The following is a 10,137-nucleotide window of genomic DNA, read 5'->3' on the forward strand; positions in this document are numbered from 1 at the left end:
TGTAGCCTGGAGATGAACTGTGATTCGGGGAAGGGGATTCCCAGGTCACACCTGGAGGTTGGCATCCCTAGCTCCCACAACACACCTAAGAAAAAGGAAAGTAAACTAGAAGTTAAAACATACAACGTATTGTGGAAGGTACAGCACCCCTCCTCGACAGGGCGAGGACCCCCCAACTTCCATCCCCTCGCTGCAACTCTCAAGCCCCGGATGTCCCACTCGCCTCCCGCGAACCTCCCCGCAGAGGGCGAGCCCAATGGCCATCCGGAAGTCCCGCCTTTGGCACCGGACAAGCCGCCGCGGCCCGCTTCCGCCCCCGTTGGCGTCACTTCCGGGCGGCGAGGCGCGGCGGCCGCCATCTTGGAACGGCTGGAGGGCGAGGGAGGAAGCGGTGCCGGGCCGGCGGCCTCCCTCCCTCGGTCCCCCCCATGGCCGGGCAGTTTGACGCCGAGGACCAGGCCAGCTGGTACTGGGGGCGGCTGAGCCGCGCCGAGGCTGTGGCGCTCCTGCAGGGGCAGCGCCACGGCACCTTCTTGGTGCGGGACTCGGGCACCATCCCCGGCGACTTCGTCCTCTCCGTCTCCGAGAGCTCGCGCGTCTCCCACTACATCGTCAACAGCGGCGGCGGCCCGGGTGAGTCTGTCCGCCCCGCGCGCGGGGCAGGCAGCAGGCCTGCCTGGGGGGTCCCCCACGTGCCGTTTCTCTGCCCGACGCCACCACCCGCAAGGCCCTGCAGAGGTGGCCTTCGAACCCCCTCCCCGGTGTGGATCTAAGTTTTGCTCCGGATTTCTGCTTAAGTGACCCAGCCGATGCTTTTTTGCACGGAGGGGGTGAGGATGGCGCTCCCTGGACTTTCAAGTTACTAACTGCCGAGGGCTGGGCAGAGCTAGGCACGTTGGATCCAGTTGCGCTCCGTGGGGTGGGGCTGGAGTACGTTGGGCCGCCCCGATGGAGTCTCCTGCGACACCCGCCCCCTCGGGTTACTGTGAATGCGCGCTCCCCGCAATAGCGGTTTCCGTTAGGAAGTAGAATGTTTGAGGGTTCACTTGGAACTCTTGACAGGAAGCGGTCCTGCGGATTTTATTCGCTTAACATAAGAGCCACATAGAATTAACGTCAGATGTTTGTGAGCTGCAAGACACGAATGTCAGGATGTTTGAGAGCTGGAAGGAAGGAAAATAGATGGGGAGGTGGAAAGCAAGTAACTTTAAATTCATTATCCAAGCTGTCATGATTTAAAGCAGAGGTGTTGAACTTATTTGTTATGGGGGCTGGAGCTGACATAAATTAGACTTTGTTGGGCTGGGCCATGTGTGTACCTATTTAAGATTAGGTATCAGAGATACATATAAAGGTCACAGACAAACACACACAGAGATATACATATAGATATATACATACATTTAAAACATTAGCACTCGGTCTTAAAGGTGCTTTCTTTGTATTTCTCCCATGGAATCCAGAGAACGGGGCAAAGGAAGCTGTGGCTCTTTTTTCCCTTGCCCAGGGGAGGGGGGGGAGCCTCAGCCAATAGAAGGAAGAGAGGCTTGGCTCAGTAGCTCTGCTGTGCAATTGAGAGAACCTGGGAAAACTAGCTCTGCCTCCCGCCCCTCCTCCCCAAAGGAGGAGCCTCAGCCAATGGAGAAAATAGAGGTTTTTCTCTGTAGCTCCTGTGCAGTTGAACAAGCCTTACAAAGCAAGATGTTATGCAGAAAGAAGCAAGATATAAGGAGAAAGAAGCAGATGACAGCCAGTTGCTCATTCAGGCCCCAGATCGCATGTTTTGACACCCCTGATTTAAAGAGACACCAGCCAACAGGGCAGTGGGGCCTTTGAGAGCCACACAATATGTGTGAGCCATAGTTTGGCCATCCCTGTGATAGATTTCTTCTGGGGATTTTGCTTGTTTCCTCAGTAGTATGTGTTCTCTCTTGTCATGCATATTAAGCTCCTAATAGGTATTATCTCTGGCTTTTACTAAGTGAGTTCATCAGTAATTGCATTTTTACACTTGCCAAGAGCAACTCCTTTTTGCTTGTGCTGTGCCATCTTAGGCAAGAACAGCATAAGATACCTATTGGATCAAGCAGACAGGCCCATCTAGCTCAGCATCCTGTTTCTTTCAGTGCAAGCCAGATGCTTCCAGGAAATCAGTAAAGTAGGCATGAAGGCCAAAGCATTCTCATTTTGTTGTGCCCTCTTTCCCCACTGCTGTTATTCAGAAGTACATTGTAGCTGTGTGACCTTTTGGCCATTATTGCATCCTGTCATAGTGAGTTCCGCGAGTTAATTATAAATTGCTTGAATATATACTTTCTTTTGTAAGTCCTGAATTTACTGCCTACCGATTTCACTGGCTTACTCCAGAGAGGGAGGAAAAACTTATTAAGGCTGTACATAATGTTAAAAACTACTTTCGCTCAATTTGTTTGGAATGAAAGAGCCCCAAGCATAAGTTAATGATGAGTAGGAACTTGTTGCCCCAGCATTCCATCATCTTGGTCTCCAGTATTCTGTTGTTGGAGCACTTCATGTTAAGTAACATAGTCTATGCTAACTGCTCTGCTCTGCAAGAAAAGGTGGTGAAGATCTCTCTTAAGAGTTTTTAAGTGATTTTTTTTTTTTAAACCACTGCAAAATTTGTATTGAGGATAGAGGGCAGGAAATCTGTGAGCAGTATCTGGTGCCCCCTTAACTCTGGGAAAAAGTAGCCCTGTAAGGTTGGATTTGCTCCCATTGCGCTAACAATCACAACCATATGAGCCCCGGAGGTCGCTATGATCGGCCAGTCAACATCTTCTGACCATCCCTGGCCCAAAGGACATCTGGCTGGCCTCGGCCAGGGCTCTTTCAGCCCTGGCCCCGACCTGGTGGAATCAGCTCCCAGTGGAAGTTTGGGCCCTCCAGGATCTGTTACCATTCCGGAGGGCCTGTAAGATGGACCTGTTCCATCAGGCCTATGGCTGGCTGAGGCAGACGGGCGTCCTATCATTTAAACGGGCGCCCCCTGCACCGACTGCACTGTACTGGCTATTTGAAACCAATATAGCCGGGATTTGAACACCTAGGTTGGGACAAGCAAGCCGAATCGATCTGTTAATACCATCTTTGCCGCCTCACCTAATGTGAGCTGTGGCTTGTCTTAATTTTAAACTGTTTTAACTGTTTTAAATTGATTTGTTTTATTGTGTTGGAAGCCACCCTGAGCCCACTATGGGAAAGGGCGGCCTATAAATCTACGAAAATAAAAAAATAAAACCACAAATGCAGGTTTTTGTCCCCCAGTTGGGGAGGGGCTGATTTTTCCAGCTGAGCTCATTAAGGGAGGCCCAACCTTGTGCAGTGACATTGGCAAGAGTAGATCTTGTCACTGGGGGACTCAGGAATTCCCTATGCCGAGTGAATCTCGTGACCACAGTTGTCCTTGTTTGTAACAAACCAGGCCAAGTCATTTTTGTGCAATTAGACATTCTGTAGGACTACAGTGTTTAATTGTGTCGTTTATTTGATGGTGTTCCTGTTATGATACTCTTCTGATCATAATTGCTATCAGAGGCCCTTCCCTGCTTGGTTTTCAGGACAGTCAACATCTCTGGTTCTGAGAGGAAGAGCTAAAACATTAATTCAGCAATGGGAATTAATATTAGAAAGGGGGGGAGGAAGAGAAAAGACTTTTTGTTTTACTGTGAAGTGCTCTGAGCAATAAAGAAAAAGCAATATAGAAATATAGTAACTATTTACATTGCTTTGAACTAATCCTAATATTTGCATTACTTTGAAGTAAGGCTCATATTTACAGGCATATGTGACATTTTTTTTTTAATTTAGTCTATCTTGCATATTTTTAGTATGTTTTGTGAGTAATTTGTGGTTTCTCCCTCTTCCTTAGGGCTGAATCCCTCTAGATTCCGGATAGGGGATCAAGAGTTTGACTCACTACCAGCTTTACTGGAGTTTTACAAAATACACTACTTGGACACTACGACCTTGATAGAACCTGTGTCAAAATCGAAGCATAACAGCGATGTGGTATTGAGGCAGGAAGAAGCTGAGTACGTGCGTGCTCTTTTTGACTTTAATGGAAATGACGACGAAGATCTTCCATTTAAAAAAGGAGACATACTGAGAATCTGGGAGAAGCCTGAAGAGCAGTGGTGGAATGCAGAAGACAGTGAAGGAAAGCGGGGAATGATACCTGTTCCATACGTTGAGAAGTATAGACCGGCCTCTACTTCGGTATCTGCTCCACTTGGAGGTAACCAGGATAGTTTCCACCCACAACCATTGGGTGGGCCGGAGCCAGGTCCCTATGCCCAGCCCAGCATCAACACTCCGCTCCCCAACCTCCAGAATGGCCCAATTTTTGCCCGGGTTATCCAGAAGCGGGTCCCTAATGCCTACGACAAGACAGCCTTGGCTTTGGAGGTACATAATGGGCAAAAATGTAGTGAGAAGAGATTTGTTCAAGAGTTTTGTCTTTCTAATACCTGGCATTCACAAGGGATTAAAGATCCTTTTGCTAATAGAAATGAGTTAATGCAACCTTTGTTTTTAAAAATGTGTTGAAGAAGGAAAAGTGGGGCTTTGGGGCATAATTCCTACTCTTGCTACAAGCCTGGCGCACAGCAGAGCTTCTCTCTCATGTCGCCTCTTACATCATCTGTAGTTTGTTTTATGGGGTGGGGGGGCGGGGTTGGATTCTTGGGTGTATTCTGTTTTGTCTTCATTCCCAAGAAGGAGAGAGCATCCTTCAATTCACATGCGATTGACATTTTCTATTTTCAAGAGAACTTCATCTCCCCTTGCGCCCTGCTGGAACTGTGTTGTTCTTTGGTGTGAGTTGAATCAATCCAGCTTTGAATGCTTCCTGAAAAGGCTGAGGCACCCCCTTTTGGAGGGGGGGCGCAGCTGATTCCATTAGCAAATTTTGTGTGTTCTGCTTTGATCAGACTTACAAAGCCGCTCCGCGCTCTCTGGGAACCCCTGACTATCCAGGTATTATTGCTGCAGCTAATATTATTGCATACCCCAAGAATGCTGTTGTAGGTGCAGTTTGTATGCCGCCAAGGAGCAAAACTGCTTGTGTCATCTTACCCTAGCCAGGTTGTACAGAGTAGGGATTGTGACACTTGCCCGTCATTATCCCAGGGTCATAGAACTATTTGGGGGGAAAAAATTAAAACTCTGGGGTTTATCTTTCAGGCTATTTAAAGCAAGATGCAAAAATGACAGTCGTCTTGAATGTTGCCCTCCTCCCTCCATCACATCATATTTCTGGGGAAGAGAATAACATGTCCGTTTTGTCCTCTGGCTGGTTTATTACAGTCCTGTGTGTGTGAGCTTATTGCAGCGAATCAGTAGAATATAGGCCATTGAAGGAGAAGGCATGAGAGTTGCTTGTATTTTTAATTGTATTCAATTTTTTTTTTAATCCCGCTCTCCCCTGCAAGCAGACTCAGGGCAGGTTACAACATATTACAAAACAGTTTAAAAATTAAAATACGGCTCAGGAAAATTTTTGCTCCATACAAACGATAGCATAGATTTCAAGATGGCCTCAATATGGCTAGAGTACTCCCAGAGTTTCCGTTGTATGTGCATTCAGATATTCCAGTTTCTGGGAAGTGGCAGAGTTCTCACTAATGCCAGTATGGATGAATATGTGCAGGTAGGGCCAGAAGATAAGAGGGGGACGGGATATAATTTGATATCTGCCACCTAAACCAAAGGCTTGGTAGAATATCTGTTTTACAGACCTGGTGGAATTATAAAAAAAACAAAACTCGCAGGGCCCTTATCTCACTTTGGAGAGTGCTCCACTAGGCCAGAGCTGGAAAGGGACCCCAAATCCTTAAAGTAGCAGTATGGATTTGCAGAAAATAGCACTGTGATGGCCTTAGTCTAGGGGAGGCCCAGAGCAGGAAACTGCAAGCTGCTGGTCCTCTGCTGCCAACCCAGGTAACTTGACCTAATGTCCGTTGGATGTTGTAGTTCATATTTGGTGGGGGGAGGTCACTGATTTAATGCAGGCAGTGGAATAAACTGTTTTAAACTCCAGAACTTACTTGTGTCAAGGACGCAGGCCATTTGTCAAGGGGTCTTATACCTGCTTACTTAGCACAGATTCTAAATGAGTCCATTGGCTTTTTGAACAGCGCTGCAAAACTGACCTGATAGACTGTAACTGATGTGGCAAGTTGCTGTTCTTGCCACATTGGGAAAGTTGGTTTGCCATGCCAAGCCACCACCCCTTGATCGGTTTCTCACCCCAGCTTTATTGCTTTGGATGCCTTGTATGGAACGTGGCCGTGTCTGAGTAGCCGTTCAGAGAACAATGACGTCATCTGCGGTTGTTGACATTGGTGTGTTTCTTCTTGGTCTGCAGGTTGGAGAGCTAGTAAAAGTCACAAAGATTAACATGAGCGGCCAATGGGAAGGAGAGTGCAGTGGCCGACGAGGTCACTTCCCGTTCACCCATGTCCGGCTTCTCGACCAACAGAATCCAGAGGAAGATTTCAGCTGAGTGCGGCTCAACTGCTCTACTTACGGATGGAAATAAACACACAGTGTTTTACTGCAGTTGCAACATAGACAAGTTCTTCTGTCTATCCAGTGCTTCAGCAAGTATCCTGATATGCATAAAATCTCCCCAGGACTGAACACCACCATTCCTTAAACAAAGACTTGTATCTTCAGGATACCCAGAATCTGTGGCTTCAAAGATGTCGCCCTTCGCACTTGCAGTAGGATGGAGAGAGCTATGGTGGATTCTTGTTTCTGGCTTTCCCTGATCCCATAGCTTCCTCTGTAGGCAGAAAACCAGAATGGTTAGTAGGACACTTGCAAATTGCTAACCTTGGAGCTTTCCTTCTTTGGATTAGACTCCTATTGTAATGTCTGTTATAACTGCTTTATTGCATAAATAAACTGCACAATGCAGGTAATCTTTTTTTTTTCCTACATAATACTGGGATAGCTATAGCATTACTACTACCATATGAGAAAGGTTACAGACAAATCCATTTCTCCAGAATTAAAATTTCTAGAAATTATCCCCATTACTGTCATAGCTAGTAGATGGTTTAATTTGACATAGCTGTTCTATGCGGGGTGTTAAAACCTCACTTTTGGTGCAGAGAGCTACATTCGTTGCACTTTATGCAGTAATATGTAGTGGTAAGAGTATGAGCTTCTAAATCTGCTACAGAGTCCAGCACTACACTCCAAAGGTAACTTTAACCACTGTAGGAAAGAGGGCACCTGAAAATCATGTACAGTACTCTTGTTCTTCCAGTATAGTGTGACAGATGTCACCACTGTAAACTGAAATACTTTTTTTTTCCCTTTTAAAATTGCTGTCTGGAACGGTTTTGTTTCCATCTGTTAAGCATTAAAATGATGGCTTCACGAAGATTTTATTTTTAATAAACGAATGGAAATACTTAAATGCTTCCGGACTGATTCTGAGACTCTCGTGGTTCGCAACAAAAAAAAAGCCAGGAGCATTTTATAGCTTCCATTATTCACTCCTTGAACATTCATCTTTTTGTATTAATACTTTCCAAGCTGCTTATTAACAACTCGTTTCTAACAGAGATGCCTATCTAGAGGCAACCGTCTTTTCATGGCATCTTTGCCAAGACTTGCCAAATGAGACACTTGTGACCACAATGGTTTGTAGCTTACATGTGTGATGTTTGTAAAAAGGAGTTTGCCAAATGATGAAATTAAAATCCTGTTCGGATCAATAGTCATCATTCTGTCGTTCTTTTATAGGCTAATGCTGGAAAGGCTGTTCCCTGTTGGTGGAAACATGATTGTCATGCTACGACCCACAAAGAGATGATAGTGTGTTATTTAAGATCTGTAACCTGCTATGATATTATTCATTAACTTTCATTTAAATATGGTCGCTTTGACTGAAGGGACCTTTACGGTAGCATTGGTCCCTGTTGACAGACTGAATTCTTGCAGTGTCCACAGCGAGTTCTGGAAAAATGCACTGCTGGTTTGGCTACAGCAAAGGCTGGAAAAGGATGTCTGTTCCAAGTGCTGAGCCTGCCTTCTGAACAGTCTTTATTGTGTCTCCAGTTTCGTTCATGGACTTGTTGGGGATTTATATAGGTGGCTTAATCTGTGACTTACAAAGAATTTATAATTGAGACCTGCTGGTCTCGAGTTTACCGGTATCTCTGACTTATTTTTTTTCCTGACATGCAACTAACAGAGGAAGTAGAAATTTCCCTGTTCAATTGCTTCATCATACGTTCTCCCTATCCTCAGGGTGTCTTGAACTTCAAACTTTTAATGCTGAGATCCTGCTAAAAATACTGGTGGCATACAGTCCAACAGATTTGTTCAAATTTTAGTATGAAAAGGGTGGGTTGAAAGAGAAGACTGCAGATTTATACCCCACCCTTCTCTCTGAATCAGAGACTCAGAGCAGTTTACAATCTCCTAATCTTTTCCCCCACAACAGACACCCTGTGAGGTAGGTGGGGCTGAGAGGGCTCTCACAGCAGCTGCCCTTTCAAGGACAGCTGCAAGAGCAATAGTTTACCCAAGGCCATTCCAGCAGCTGCAAATGGAGGAGTGGGGAATCAAACCTGGTTCTCCCAGATAAGAGTCCACGCACTTCACCACTACACCAAATTGAATATAAAGCTGCCTTATAATGAATCAGAGTGTTGGTCCATCAGAATTAATCCTGCCTACTCAGACTGGCAGCAGCTCTCCAGGGTGTCAGGCACAGGTCTTTCCCATCACCTGCGACCTGATCCTTAATATGCCATGGATTGAGCCTGTGAGCACTGAGCCACGCTCTCCCCCGCCCCCTTCTTTACCCGTTTTAGAGTTGTCTATGGCCATGGCTACATCTTCTATCAGCTAATTTCACATTTGAATCACTATGTAAAGAAGAATAAGACCTTAAGACAACTTAAGTAATTTGTCCCAGATACTGAATCATGAATAGAAATGTTAGGCTCTTATTTTAAGTTTAAAATATCACTGTTCATTTCTGCGTAGAATGTATAGATCAGGGGTGGCCAAACTTACTTAACATAAGAGCTACATAGAATAAACATCAGATTTTTGAGAGCTGAAGGAAGGCAAATAGATGGGAGGAGAGAAGGAGGTGGGAAGAAAGCAACTTTAAATGCATTCTCCAAGCTGCCAGCCAACACAGCAATGGGGGCTTTGAGAGCCACACAGTATGTATGAAAGAGCCACATGTGGCTCCTGAGTCACAGTTTGGCCACCTTGGTAAAGATATTTTTTCCCTGCCCAATGGGGCATCCAAAGTGGTTTATGACATCATTCTGCCCTTCTCTAGCTATCCTTTTGGTAGAATATCAGCGCTGCTTTAGCTGCTTTGTAGCATGAGAGGCAGATCCTTCTGTCCTACAATGCAGCCGGTTAAGACATGTGGAAATTAAGTATATCTGTTTCTTGGGTAACGGAAGCAAGCCTTCAAAAATGACTGAAAAATTTCAGTCTCCTGCACACTACTGGGAAGCTCTTACGCTCACTGCAGTAAAATTCCTCGTAAATGGCTACAAAGGTCAGCAGTGGGCCTACTATTCCTAGAGCTATGCAAATTGTAAGAGTTTCTAACCAAACTCAGTCCTTAGCTGCCTCATTTTGCTTGGTCTGTTCTTGCATTAACGTTAGCAGTTGTGAGGAATTATGTGTATCCTTTCTATCAGCCTTTTCAATCAAGCTTACTCTTTTCATACCGAAGCCTGTGTTTAAAGTTTGGCGGAAATATTCTAATACTGCTTGTATTTTTAATCACTTTTCATAGCATGCCACATTAAAGGTTTGTGGGGAAAGATATCAAGAAAGCCAACAAAAACACGAGCGGTGAAACGTTTTCATAACACTACCTACCTGCTAGCCCATTTTTGAAGGATGTAATCGACATGTTCGTTATGTGTCAAATAAAAATTACAAAAACAGACTTTCTGACTCATTGCCTTGAAGAGGGAACAAATAGAAGTATGGCATATGTAGCTGAATGATTCTAAAGATGCCATGTGCTCAGCACATTCCTTCATTGAGAGGATTAGTCCTGAAATAAAGTTATGACTTGGTTAACTTTAAAACAGTAGCTAATCCTATATCCAAAGACTGTAA

At 45.2% G+C, this 10,137-nt stretch overlaps 1 protein-coding gene across 2 annotated transcripts; it reads left to right on the forward strand.

Moving 5' to 3' along the window:
• The first annotated feature begins 319 nt into the window (after window positions 1–319).
• On the forward strand, window positions 320–7,754 carry CRK (CRK proto-oncogene, adaptor protein). 2 transcript variants are annotated; one of them, XM_060259464.1, is made up of 3 exons: window positions 320–633; window positions 3,890–4,255; window positions 6,386–7,754. In XM_060259464.1, the coding sequence occupies exons 1-3, from the start codon at window positions 429–431 to the stop codon at window positions 6,415–6,417; spliced, it is 603 nt and encodes a 200-aa protein (XP_060115447.1). In that variant the 5' UTR covers window positions 320–428; the 3' UTR covers window positions 6,418–7,754. The 2 variants fall into 2 exon arrangements, with proteins under 2 accessions (XP_060115447.1, XP_060115446.1); XM_060259463.1 differs by having other exon boundaries at window positions 325–633; window positions 3,890–4,425.
• The last annotated feature ends 2,383 nt before the right edge of the window (window positions 7,755–10,137 follow it).

Source organism: Heteronotia binoei, chromosome 18 (genome assembly GCF_032191835.1).
Source record: "Heteronotia binoei isolate CCM8104 ecotype False Entrance Well chromosome 18, APGP_CSIRO_Hbin_v1, whole genome shotgun sequence".
Classification (NCBI taxonomy): domain Eukaryota; kingdom Metazoa; phylum Chordata; class Lepidosauria; order Squamata; family Gekkonidae; genus Heteronotia; species Heteronotia binoei.

What these genes read in the sequence shown, in the direction of transcription:
- CRK (XM_060259463.1), top strand. Translation starts at nt 429, where the DNA reads ATGGCCGGGCAGTTTGACGCCGAGGACCAGGCCAGCTGGTACTGGGGG. An exon ending in CAACAGCGGCGGCGGCCCGG is followed by an intron (nt 634 to 3,889) that starts GTGAGTCTGTCC and finishes CCTCTTCCTTAG; the next exon opens with GGCTGAATCCCTCTAGATTC. An exon ending in AGACAGCCTTGGCTTTGGAG is followed by an intron (nt 4,426 to 6,385) that starts GTACATAATGGG and finishes CTTGGTCTGCAG; the next exon opens with GTTGGAGAGCTAGTAAAAGT.